Raw genomic sequence first — 14248 nt, 5'->3', positions numbered from 1 at the left:
TGCAGGGGTACCATCCCCAACCATAGACCAGGAGCAACAGGAACACATACAGGAGAACCATAGGCTCTTGGACGAATCTCAATGGATTGTCCTTGACGAATGCACCGGGGATGTCGAGGAGGAGGACAACACTTTTCACCTACACAATTCACACCAACAGGATCACTTTTCTGGAGACCTACACACTACATTGCACAAAAGGGGCCCTGTCATTCCTGAAAGTAAACAGGTCTTGGTAGTAGGCGACTCCCTCCTTAGAGGAACGGAAGCTGTCATTTCCAGACCAGATGGGATGGCTCGAGAAATATGCTGCCTACAGGGAAAAGGCAGAACTACTTAATGCCTTCTTTGCCTCGGTCTTCTCACAAAAAGAGAGTCTTCAACCTCAGCAAGATGGAGTGAATGAGGGACTGGAGGACATCCAACCCCAAATTGGGAAAGAAGTCGTCCAGGAATACCTGGCCGCTCTTAATGAGTTCAAGTCCCCAGGGCCAGATCAACTACACCCAAGAGTACTGAAGGAACTAGCGGAAGTCATTTCGGAACCATTGGCAACCATCTTTGAGAGTTCTTGGAGAACGGGAGAAGTTCCAGCAGATTGGAGGAGGGCCAATGTGGTCCCAATCTTCAAGAAGGGAAAAAAGGATGACCCAAACAACTACCGTCCGGTCAGCCTCACGTCGATACTGGGCAAGATTCTGGAAAAGATTGTTAAGGAAGTGGTCTGCAAACACTTAGAAACAAATGCAGTCATCGCTAATAGTCAACATGGATTTATCAAAAACAAGTCATGCCAGACTAATCTGATCTCTTTCTTCGATAGAGCTACAAGCTGGGTAGATGCGGGGAATGCCGTGGATGTAGCGTACCTGGATTTCAGTAAGGCCTTCGACAAGGTCCCCCATGACCTTCTGGCAAGGAAACTAGTCCAATGTGGGCTAGGCAAAACTACGGTGAGGTGGATCTGTAATTGGTTAAGTGGACGAACACAGAGAGTGCTCACTAATGCTTCCTCTTCATCTTGGAAAGAAGTGACGAGCGGAGTGCCGCAGGGTTCCGTCCTGGGCCCGGTCCTGTTCAACATCTTTATTAATGACTTAGATGAAGGGCTAGAAGGCATGATCATCAAGTTTGCAGACGACACCAAATTGGGAGGGATAGCCAATAGTCCAGAGGACAGGAGCAGAATTCAAAACGATCTTGACAGATTAGAGAGCTGGGCCAAAACTAACAAAATGAAGTTCAACAGTGACAAATGCAAGATACTCCACTTCGGCAGAAAAAATGAAATGCAAAGATACAGAATGGGTGACGCCTGGCTCGAGAGCAGTACGTGTGAAAAAGATCTTGGAGTCCTCGTGGACAACAAGTTAAACATGAGCCAACAATGTGATGTGGCGGCAAAAAAAGCCAATGGGATTTTGGCCTGCATCAATAGGAGCATAGTGTCTAGATCTAAGGAAGTAATGCTACCCCTCTATTCTGCTTTGGTTAGACCACATCTGGAATACTGTGTCCAATTCTTGGCACCACAATTCAAGAGAGATATTGACAAGCTGGAATGTGTCCAGAGGAGGGCGACTAAAATGATCAAGGGTCTGGAGAACAAGCCCTATGAGGAGCGGCTTAGGGAACTGGGCATGTTTAGCCTGAAGAAGAGAAGGCTGAGAGGAGATATGATAGCCATGTATAAATATGTGAGAGGAAGCCACAGGGAGGAGGGAGCAAGCTTGTTTTCTGCTTCCTTGGAGACTAGGACGCGGAACAATGGCTTCAAACTACAAGAGAGGAGATTCCATCTGAACATTAGGAAGAACTTCCTGACTGTGAGAGCCGTTCAGCACTGGAACTCTCTGCCCCGGAGTGTGGTGGAGGCTCCTTCTTTGGAAGCTTTTAAGCAGAGGCTGGATGGCCATTTGTCAGGGGTGATTTGAATGCAATATTCCTGCTTCTTGGTAGGGGGTTGGACTGGATGGCCCATGAGGTCTCTTCCAACTCTTTGATTCTATGATTCTATGATTCTTTCTTAGGGAAATCTTCTGACCCCTCCTGGGCAATCTTTCTTTACCTTGCTGGCGTGAGGCCCCTACTCCCGGCTCCAAGCTACTTTATGGATAGCCCGAGTGGTCCCTTACCAGACAAGATTTCTGTAGATCTGCCAAGCTGAAAAGTGTCTTTTAGATTACTCCACGAAGGCTGTAGGAACTGTCCTGTTGCCCCAGCAAAGGCTGGCTGTATTCCCCCAGCAAAAGCTGTGGAAATTCCTTTACTCCCCCAGAAGAGCTGTGAGAAGTGAAGCTTTTGTGCAGGTGGGATAGAGAAACCCACACATCCTGCTGTTAGGCTTCAAACAGTGAGACTGAACAAAAGTCCTCCTTTGCCTCCAAAACTCTGGGGAAAGGGGGCGGGTCTAAAGACTCTAATGATGATTGCCGGGTTGCTGGCCCTATGACTGCAACCTGGGGGAGCTACTTGATTGTAAAATGTGTGGCTAAATAAATTCATACGAACTAGCAGTGCAAGAGAAAGAAATTCAAATCTCCTGGCAGTGCCGTGCCAGCACAGGTATTTTATTGAGTGTATAATTAATTATATATATGCACCAAATGTTTTGCACTCTGCCTTTTTTCCAGTGCAGGACCATCATAGCGTGACTTAAAACAGAATACTGTTAAGAACCAATAATTATAACACTGAAGAACAATTCAAGGAAATTGAACTCTAAAATACTTCATGGATTTCCTAATCGCTTACGTTAGGATCTAATTATGTTGGCATTATCTTAGCTAATTATTTTAATAGATGAAATGATGCAGTGCCCATCTCTGCAAAATAAAAACCTATGAACATTATCCACTGTGTCATTCAAATGCTAAAAGTGTACATGATGTTAAAATTGAAGATAGCCTCAAAGTATGGCCTCAAGATATGGCATCCATATATATTTAAAAACAATTCTTTTCATCATATTCTTGGCTTCAGTTGCTTAAGTGGCAGTTTGCCATGTCTTATCTTCAGAGTCTGCTTTGCTTGTCAGAGGGTTAAACAGTTTCGGAAAGCTGTAATAATGAGGTCATGGTTTAAGAATACCTTAATGGCCTGTATGTTTTATCCCACAGATCTTGAGACTGTAAAATATTGGTTTTTTTTTATTGCATCACAGTCCAGTACAGGCAATCCCCAAGTTACAAACAGGATAGGTTCTGTAGTTTTGTTCTTAAGTTGAATTTGTATGTAAGTTGGAACAGGTTCCTTTTTAGCTTTGGATAGGATAGGGAAAAGGTAACACCCTTGTGGTGTTTGTTTTACCATCTATGCCCCTGTTGAGAGGATTTCACTTCACTTTCTGTCCCTGTGATAGTTGGATTTTGAAAAATTTGTCTTGTGGAAACTAGGATTGGTGAGAACGTTTCAGTGGAGATACCTTTTCCCCATGATGACTCTTTCAGGAGTGAATTTCTCTCCCGAGGGGTAGATTTCTCACTTCCTGTTGTCTCACCCCTCTTCTTAACTGTGAGTAATTTATAAGTCAGAAGTTTGTAACTCAAGGACTGCCTGTACTGTGAATGACTACTTCGAATAAGTACCTCTAAAGTGGTGCTGTCTGGTAAATGTAAGTTCTCTCACTTATTGTAGTTAAATCTGTGTAGATGTCTAGTATCCTTAGTGTAAGTGATAACATTTATTTGTAGTTAAATATGGATAGGTATCTAGCAAGCTTTCCTATCTAATATTCCTCCTAATTGCTATTGAAAATTATTTTGTAGAATAAATGTTCTCTTGCTGAGCTAAACACTGTTCTGAGAATAGTACTGTTTGTTCTCTGCGAGAGACAGGAGCTTCTTATGATTTTTACATATTTGTCGTATGCATACAAGCCAAATTTCTCAAAGAGAGCCTGGATAACAACTATTATCAAAGAGGCAATGGGTTAAACCCTTGTGCTGCTGAACTGCTGACATGAAAGTTGGCTGTACTGCCGACCTGAAGGTTGGTGGAGATGGGGTGAGCTTCCATCTGTCAGCCCTAGCTCCTGCCAACCTAGCAGTTTGAAAACATGTAAATGTGAGTAAAGCACCTCCCTAGACCCACAGATGAGCACCGCCTCTAGAAACCAGAAATGAAAGGAGAAGCCTTTGCCTTTGTTTGTGTTTGTGCGTCTCATTGTATATGATTGTAAAGGCATTGAATGTTTGTTTGTGTATGTAAAATGCTGTAATCCGCTCTGAGTCCCCTAGGGGGAAAGGAGCAAATATAAATAAAGATGATGATGATGATGATTATTAATATTATTATTATTGTTTGAAACACAACAAGATGAGTCCACAGCAAACAAGATCACTCTGCTGGCATTATTATTATTATTATTATTATTATTATTATTAGAGCAAAAGAACTTAAGACGATGCCTTATATTGCTCTCTTTGGCAGCAGTGGCTGTTCAGAGGGTTTAAACCTTGTGATGTTGGGAATTGCTGGGATTCTCTGTTTGCAAGGTGTATGTTCTGCCTTTTTCTCATCCTGTGGCATATTGTTTTGGAAACAAGCCCTATTGGTAATTGAAACCCTTAAAGCAAAGTTCAACTTAACCTTTTCATTTGACACGGTCACACACAGTCAGCTTTTCTCCTTTTTTCCTTCAGGGCTACTTTCATAGCTCAGCATCTCATCTCTGGGGTGTTGAAATGAATGCAGATTTTTGCCAGTTGCAGGAAGCAATCATTGCAAAATACCAGCTCTGTGAAAGAGTGAAGGTGAAACAACACATTTGATTCTTTTATTTTCTGAGAGATTGCAGGTTAGCAAATCTGTGTTCCAGGAATTGTTTTTTCCCCCTAAAGCTAAAGATCCATCTCTGTCATATGCATACAAAACATCACACAATTTTCATATCAATTTGGCTGAATTTGTCATTCAAAAATAATTGTTTAATATCCTTGATGCTGTATTTATGTTAAAAGGAGGCCAGAGGAATATTATAAAACATTGAGTATCCCTTATCCAGAATTCCAATATACTAAAAAATCCAAAATTGTCCACAAGTTTGGCTGAGGTAGCAAATACTTTGCTTCCTGATGCCTCAGTGTATACAAGCTTTTTTTCCATGTACAATTAAAATATTATGTATAAAATTATCTTCAGGATTTGTGTATAAGGTATACATGAAATATATATGATTATCATGTTCAGACCCATGTCCTATTTCCAAGGCATTTCATTATGTATATGCACGCCTTCCACAATCCAAAAAAATACGAAATATGGAATACGTCCTGTCCCAATCATTTCAGATAAAGAAATTCATAATATTTAGATACTGTAGTAATTTGCATTTTTATTTAACAGGATAATATTAAAGTTTTTTTCCTGACTCATAAGAGGAATAGTGAAGAATAATAATGTTCATTTGTGCAGCACAAAAATATTTCACTTCCATTGCCTTTAATCAATTTTCACAACAAATCTGTCGGGATGGTTATGATTTACGCCCATATTCAGAGAGGAAGGAAAAATTTGATACTGAAAGTTTTTGGGTGGTCTGACGCCTGTTAAGAGTTGAGTCTCCAGTTAATAACTAATTCTTTTAGCCATAGTCTTGCCAAAGCCAGTGTACGTAAACTTAAAAAACATTAGCCTGCCAAACTCTGCCTCAGGGTGTGATAGAAGCTCCTTCCTTGGAGCCTTTTAAATAGAGGCTGGATGGAAATCTCTCAGAGGTACTTTGTACGTTTCCTGCATGGTTGGGGGTTGGACTAGATGGCCCATGTGGTCTCTTCCAACTCTATGATTCTGTGATTTTGCAATAGTTATGTGCACACCTTATTGATTATACTTTGTTTGATCATCTCTGGTTAACTACTGTTCCTGGGTAGGGAGCATGCAGCACTCCAGATATTAATGGTCTGCTGTTTCCAATGTCTCTAACCTTGAATAGGGCTTATGGGATATGCAGTCTAATGGCATCTCACATTCCCCACCCCTGTGCTACCTAATTATTTGGTTAACTTTGTGAGTTTTCTCTCCCATTCTGCTTCTGCTAATATATATGGCTTTGTACTTAATATTTATTCAGTTTTTAATTCCATAACAATAAAAAACTTATAGGAATCCATCTCTGTACTAGTATTTTGTCATGGAATTTTTAAGGGATGAGACAGAGGGCCCTTCCACACAATCATATATCCCAGAATCTCAAGGCAGAAAATCCCACAATATCTGTTTTGAACTGGGTTATCTGAGTCCACACTGCTATATATTCCAGTTCAAAGCAGAAAATGTGGGGTTTTATTCAACTGTGTGAAAGGGGCCATAGTCTGATAGAAAATGCCAGAAGAGATAAAAATAGGTAACTTCTTCCAAATTTGATGATGAAAATTATTACCAAACAGTATTTCATGAAACAAATATTATTTTTCACTCCTTTTAGGTGGTTAATGCAGACATTTGTACACAGGCTTCACTTCTTCAGAATGCTGATGTTGTGGTAATGAATAATGTATTTGAATATTTCCTGGACAGATCACAACAAGCCAGGTAAGCTTGGTTTTCAAAAAACATGAATATATTTTGGAGAATAAACAAGCTTTGTATGTGCCCTGACCTGTTTTTTAAAAGCCAGAATTGAATTTTTAAAAATACACATCATGAACTTTATTCAAGATATGACTTGTTTTTCTTCATATGTGGACAGAAAACGCTCGTTGGCGTAATGACCACAGATAAATTAATTGTATAAGAACAGCTATAATATAATAGTACCCTCAAAATGGAACCAGTATTCCCTCTGTTATGCTATGGGATACAAAGATGTGAGATATTTCTTTACATCAAGCATTTGAGCAATAGATGTAACAATTTGAATGAGAATGATTTTATGCAACTGGCAATAGACAGACCTTGATTTTTGAACTGGCGGAAATTTTTAAATGAATGTTTATAACTGTTTTTGACTGCTGTTTAATTATGATGGTTTATTTTAAATTATGTTCAGCATTTAATGGTTGCCTGTTATAAAGCTGCCCTGAGTCCCCCTCTGGGGGTGAGAAGGATGGGGTAGAAATGCGTGAAATAAATAAATAAATAATAAAAGGCTGTTTTGCAGCTTTATTTCTTGAAACATTTGCAAAAGAAAGTATATTTTGTTATAAAAGGTTTGCCTTTTTTACATATATCCTTATGGCTCTTGACAGATCTCACCAGTATGAATTATTTGCATATTTGCTAATCTTAATGTGCCTTCTTTTTCATTGTTCATCTTGTTTCGTGTATTCTTTTGAAAATACCTTTGCTGTCACAAAGATACCGCTCTTTTTTTCATTTGCTAAGCAAATGATACTGTACAATTGTCTTGAACCAGTGATTCCCTTTTAACATCCTGAATTTCATAAGTCCTCATTCTTCTGTAAAGAGTTGTGGGCATTATTCACAGTGGAAACGTTTCCCTTGCTTTTGATGGGATAGACACATTATTTTTATTATGTTCTTAGGTCAACCCATTAAATCGCCCCTTTCCCTATCACAGCCTCGACTTGTGGGAACGAGGGAGAGGGCCTTCTCCGCTGTAGCCCCCCGCTTTTGGGACTCACTACCTAGGGAGATCAGGCAAGCCCCCACCCTAGCTGCTTTTAAGAAAGATCTAAACACCTGACTCTTCTGATGTGCCTTCGGAGAGTGACCACTCAACCCATCTGGTTGTTTTAACTTGTAGCTGCCCTCAGAATAAAGCACCTTCCCCTGTCCCCTACAAAGGCCAAATCCCACTACTTCTCCCTCTTACAAATGCACTTTTATCCCTATCTCTCTCAGTGTTTTAACTTTTTAATAATTTATCTCATACATTTGGCCCGCCCTCTGTGTCCGATTTTATCATGCTATTTTATATTGTTGATTTTATTTGTTATTTCATATTTTGTTATGATGTGTTTTTGTTATTGTGTGTTTAATTATGTTGTATTATTATGGGCTTGGCCTCATGTTAGCCGCCCCAAGTCCCCTCTGGGGAGATGGTGGCGGGTTATTAATAATAATAATAATTATAATTATTATTATTATTATTATTATTAGGCGAAACATCCTATTATTAGGCGAAACATCCTCAGAGATCAGATGCATTTGCTAGAACAATATAACTTCTGACCTATTTTACAAGAAGTGGAAGATTCAATAGCTTTATATTCTTCAAAAGGCAAAACTAGACTTCTAAACATTACAGCTTTCTGTTTTATTGGGTGGGGGGGGGGGGAGCTTTCATTTGTCATTTGATCTTGCAAGACTGTTCTTGAAATGTATGTGAGAAAGAAAGATCTGTAAAGCACAGACTCAGAAGACCACATGATAGATATGAGCTATACCTTGTTGGAACATGTTGTGTTGTTTTACATATTAAATAGTTCATTCGAAATCTAACCATGTTTTATTCTAGATGCTGGGAATTCATCTATCAGAACGTAAGAAAGAAAGGGTCATTGTTAGTGACAGTTCCAAGCCTTGAGAAATCTCTTGCAGAACTTCAGGTAAATTATTTTTTCCCCGAACTATGTGGCTATTGTGTTATCAAAGGTTTTTATGGTCAGAATAACTGGGTTGCTGTGAGTTCTCTGGGTTGAATGGCCATGTTCCAGAAGCATTCTTTCCTGATGTTTCGCCCACATCTATGCCAGGCATCCTCAGAGGTTGTGAGGTCTGTTGGAAACTAGGAAAATTGTGTTCATATATCTGTGGAATGTCCAGGGTGGGAGAAAGAACTCTTGTCTGTTTGGGGCAAGTATGAATGCTGCAATTGGCTACCTTGAAACAACCAGGGCCAGCTAACACCTCCCAACGAAGGATTCCCCTAGGCAGGAAGCAGCCTGGCTGTGAAGCAACAAAGCTATTCAATGCTAATCAAGGTTGCCAATTGCAACATTCACACTTGCCTCAAACAGAAAAGAGATCTTTCTCCCACCTTGGACATTATATAGATATATAAACCCCACTTACCTAGTTTCCAACAGATGTATATAGCAAAGTTCAGCTATATACACAAGAGATGATCCAGTCAGAACACAAGTATTAGGCAATGCTTTTATCTACCTATAGTAAACTAAATTAAAAATACTGATGAAATAGAGATCAATGATCCTGGTCCTGACTTAAATGTGCAGGATGAAATTTGCTGATTAAAACAAGATTACCCAGGCATCTCGAAGTGATTAAGTGTAGAGACCTTTGAGATCAGCTGTAGAATATCACAAGAAACAGAAATGATTTCACACTGATCCCTGAATGTTTCTAATTTCTGTCAGATTTGTACTTTTAGATGTCATCTTATCACTTGGTGGGTATATATCAAGATTAGCAAATAGTCTTACTAGATTATGGTATGGTATGGTTTCTATTTATTCATTTATTTATTTGCAGTATTTATATTCTGCCCTTTCTCACCCAAAGAGGACTCAAGGCAGATCACAGAACACATATACAGCAAACATTCAATACCAATTATACAATGACAAGACAGACAACAGATAGAGGTTTTTCCATCTTTCTGCATCCTTGGAGGTTGTGCTCAATTCCAGCTACAAGGGGTGCTGTCACTCCATCTCTTTGCCAAATACCTTTCTTTTGTTTGTAAACTTCCTCCTTTTTCTGATCTAAATGCCCTGCCTAAAATACCTCCCCCTTAATGCAGTTCCTATTTATCTACTCACACACAAACACACACGAATGGCCCTTAGCAGAAAAAATGTTCCCAATCCTTGCACTAGGATGAAGCTATATGAATCAGGTGCACATATAGAGAATTTAGAAATATCAACCCCTGCCTTGCAAGATCAGGGAAATGGCTGCAGTCCTGGAATTCTAGCAAAATGCTGTATTGAGTTACTTGGCTTCCAACTGGATGTGAATGCAAGACATATTAACATATGCTTAGATTGAAACGAAAGTCAAAGATGAATGATACCAGATGGAAAGAAATTGCCTAGAATTCTGAAACCTTTTTTCAAATCCTATTGACACCTTCCTTAAGATACACAGCATCTGGGTCATTTAAGAAAGGGACATTTCTCATTTTGCAGGGGTGGCTAGTCTTGAATTGGATTATCAATTCAATAAGATTATTCTTGAAAAGAAACAGATCTCAGAAGGGCAGAATTGATTCCCAGTGTCTAGTAAAGCAGGTTAACTTGGCTCTTTCGGAAGGAATATGTTTGGCAAAACTGCATCAAATCAATTTCAGCCAAGATGTAAATTGTATGAGAAGACCACTTAATCAGATGAAGACTAGCCATCTGAAGTGTTGGGATGTTGGACGTAGTGGGAGCAGACAAACCACAAGCAACTAAACCATAGTGTCCTTGAGCCAGGGCATAAGCCTCACAAAATCACACATGGGTTTCAAGTTTCATGAAATTCCTATCCTGATTGTACCATTCCTTAAAACCACAAAAAACAAAGGGTGAAGTATGATTTTCTCTCAAGGGGTGATCCCAATAGGTTAGATATGAATTTTTGTGAAAGCAGACCTTTGATCACGTATGCTTTCTGAGAGTCGTGCAACCAACAACAGGTTCTAGATTTGGAGGGTTGGGAGTGGGAGGAGACCTCCCATGCTTATTGGATCTGCCCTTGTTGTTGAGTGCTTTCAAATTGTTTCCAACTTATAGTGACCTTCAGGCAAACTGATCATGGGGTTTTCTTGGCAGGATGTGCTTAGAAAGGGGAGTTGCCTTTGCCTTCCTCTGAGGCTCAGAGATTTTAACCCTGGTCTCCAGAGCCACTGTCTAATGCTCAGACCACTTGTTTTGGGAGGCCACCTTGTGTCCTGCTCTGGGGAGAAATATGGCATAGAAATTAAATTAAATGAATAGTGCTCCTGTCTTGATGCAGTTGAAAGAGAGAGAAGTACCATCATGCATTTTATCCCAAAAAACCCACAAAAGGGCATTCGAAGGGCAATCACAGTGACTAATAGGGAGATTGTCATTGTATGAATCCAGTTTAGGTGAGAATTTCCTGTAATACACTTGTGAATTGGGGGATAACATCTGGAGTATACCTTCTGGGCATGTCTCTCTTTGCTTGGCGTATTCATTTCCCCTGATTCCCAGCCCTCAGTCATAAGGTAATAATTTCTGTGTAGCTAATTAAAGTAATTGCTCAATCCTATCTTGTGCATCTGACTAACTGCTCATGAAACGTGCATTGGATGACTATCCCATGCCTATCTAGGCTTTTTATGCACAAGGTAGTCAACACATCCAGACCTATGCACTCCTTTGCCTGCTTCAAAGCATAATGACTTCAATACACAACAATGGAATAGGAGTATAACATCCCCCCCAAAAAAACAAAACATTTTGTTCCACAAAATGTTAATAATATCAGGTGTGGGGAGGAAATTATGCGCCAGGAGTGACTTGTTTTAACTGCCTCCCTGTCTTCTGCAACCCAAAAGTGTTTTGCAAGTCTTCTATTCCAAATTAGCAAAAGTTTAGGACAAGTAGAGCTTTATTGGAGGCCTAAGAAACATGGCAGCATTTTGCAGCAAGGTCCCTTCTTGTCTTTTTTATTTCCCATTGTAATGAAAGACCATCATTCCAATTAATTAGTGCATATATTTTAATGATTACGAAAAAAGTGAGCGAACCAACACATTAATAGAAGAGTTGCTGCCATTTTGGCATTACCCCTGAAAATGATGTGAAACCATATTTCCTGGTGCATTTGAGCCCCGATTAAAAAGTGCATAATTTGTGCCCCTATTACAAAGTAGTATCGTTGACTTTTAAATCTTTTTTAAAAAAATACAGACCTTGGGCATAAGCTATTAGTGTTTTAAATATTGCAGTCTCGTCTACTGGTTCCCAGATCTCCTTTTCACAAGTACACACTCATATATCCACACAAATATCTTTGGGAGGAGCACAGAATTAACAGCGTATTAGATTTTTTTTTCACTCTCTCTTACTTTTCTTGGCAATCTGCTGTTCATCCTGTTTGGAAAAATAGAACAGATTACATCTGAAGAGAACTGTGACATCTACCAGCTATAAACCATATTGATGACATTAGCAGAACTGGTGAAAGAACATTTCCTTTGGCTGTGTTTGTGAAATAAAATTTAGCTATCATTACAATTAGTGGGTAGAGGAAGTGCCATTACACTATGATGTGTTCTTGGGAAAAGATGCTGATAGAAAAGCACTTGAAGAAATTTACTTATAAATTCTGTAATGATAATACCGTATGTAATGGCACTCAAATTGTGTTGATTTATGCTCTCAGTGTGCATAGTGTGGGAGTAGGCCTTTATGTTAGAAAGAATAATTCCGGAAACTGTAGTCATAGTCTTGTATTTGTAAATGGAATAGAATAAAAACACATTTTGGTTGATTTCTAGGTATGAGAGAGCCATGGAGTGATGTACCTAGTAATTACAAATGCAGCACATAGCAAACATCCTTGCTCATGTCTTTATAGCCAGCTACAGTCCATATAAATAGCACTCCGCAACCTGAAGGACATGGAGTTATTTTCTCAGTTCAGAGAATTTTAGATAAATGATCCCTTCATGTTGAAACTTGAAAGCAGAGGGAGGTTCTCAGTAGGTACAAGCAGAACCTATTTGTTTGTCCAAGCCCCTAAGAGTACAATTCATTTTCAGAACTTCAGTCAGCCTGGAGTAGAAGCCTTGTCAATGACACACACAACAACAACAACACACTCTGCTTCAAGTTCTAGCTATGTACTGTTGTTTTCAATTGTAAAAAGTATGACTTCTTCATACTATACGAATTTCTCAAGTAAATAGAGACCATTAACTTGTTTTTGAATTGGCCTTTTTTGTTGGTGTTTTTGATATGGCCTTAAACTACTACTCAGTTGCCTGAATACGTTAGTAGAAGTAATAGTCAGAAGTTTTAGGCGATACATAAAATGGTTTTGTTTACACTGAAGAATTTTAATCAGCCCTTTGAGCTTTAAAGTGGAAATCTATATAGCTGCCAGAGAATGGTATCTTTATAATACAATGTGCTGCTGTTGAATTTCTGTCTATTGTGATACCTTTTAATTTTTTAGCCAGATTCTGACCACATTGTAAAACTGTCCTTTATCAAGAAAGTCTGTGCATCAACTACCTGTGTCCACAACAGTTCTCTGTGTGTGTCTGTATTGGGTTGCTGTGAGTTTTCTGGTCTGTATGGCCATGTTCAAGAAGCATTCTCTCCTGACATTTCACCCACATCTATGGCAGTCATCCTCAGAGGTTGAGAGGTATGTTGGAAACAAGGCAGGAGAGGTTTATATATCTGTGGAATGTCCAGGGTGGGAGAAAGAACTCTTGTCTGCTTGAGACAAAGTTAATGTTGCAATTGGCCACCTTGATTAGCATTTGATGGCCTTGCAGATTCAAAGCCTGGCTGGTTGCCTGGGGGATCAAAGCTAATCAAGGTGGCCAATTGCAACATTCACACTTGCCTCAAGCAGACAAGAGCTCTTTCTCCAACCTTGGAGATTTATAAACCTCACTTACCTAGTTTCCAACAGACCCCTCAACCTCTGAGAATGCCTGCCATAGATGTAGGCGAAACGTCAGGAGAGATTGCTTCTGGAACATGGGCTTACAAGCCAGGAAAACTCACAGCAATCTAGTGATTCTGGCCATGAAAGCCTTTGACAACACATTGTGTCTGTATTGATTGCTAAGTTCACCAAGTGCATAGTACCTTTACTTACAAATATCAAATGAAAGGAATTAATCAGGTGACATAACTTTTGTCTGATATTGCCTTTCATTGTCCCATTTGTTGTTCATTCGTTCAGTCGTCTCCGGCTCTTCGTGACCTCATGGACCAGCCCACGCCAGAGCTCCCTGTCGGCCGTCACCATCCCCAGCTCCTTCAAGGTCAGTCCAGTCACTTCAAGGATGCCATCCATCCATCTTGCCCTTGGTCGGCCCCTCTTCCTTTTGCCTTCCACATTCCCCAGCATAATTGTCTTCTCTAGGCTTTGCTGTCTCCTCATGATGTGGCCAAAGTACTTCAACTTTGTCTCTAGTATCCTTCCCTCCAATGAGCAGTCGGGCTTTATTTCTTCTCGCAGTCCAAGGCACTCTCAGAACTTTCCTCCAACACCACAGCTCAAAAGCATCGATCTTCCTTCGCTCAGCCTTCCCTAAGGTCCAGCTCTCACATCCGTAGGTTACTACAGCGAATACCATGGCTTTGACTATGCGGATCTTTGTTGCCAGTGTGATTGTCCCATA

The 14248-nt window shown here is 39.9% G+C and overlaps 1 protein-coding gene across 1 annotated transcript in view; it reads left to right on the top strand.

The window, feature by feature from the left end:
* Nucleotides 1-14248, top strand: part of LOC132765094 (uncharacterized) — a 28159-nt gene that overhangs the window by 12868 nt on the left and 1043 nt on the right. The window contains exons 5-7 of the mRNA XM_060759270.2: nt 4644-4754; nt 6428-6534; nt 8423-8513. Coding sequence (XP_060615253.2) covers nt 4644-4754; nt 6428-6534; nt 8423-8513 — 309 coding nt within the window. The remainder of the gene's footprint in view (nt 1-4643; nt 4755-6427; nt 6535-8422; nt 8514-14248) is intronic.

The sequence above is a fragment of the Anolis sagrei genome, chromosome 1, assembly GCF_037176765.1.
Source record: "Anolis sagrei isolate rAnoSag1 chromosome 1, rAnoSag1.mat, whole genome shotgun sequence".
NCBI lineage: Eukaryota > Metazoa > Chordata > Lepidosauria > Squamata > Dactyloidae > Anolis > Anolis sagrei.
The sequence above is the reverse complement of the archived record's forward strand: the minus strand, read 5'-3'. Positions and strand labels throughout refer to the sequence as shown.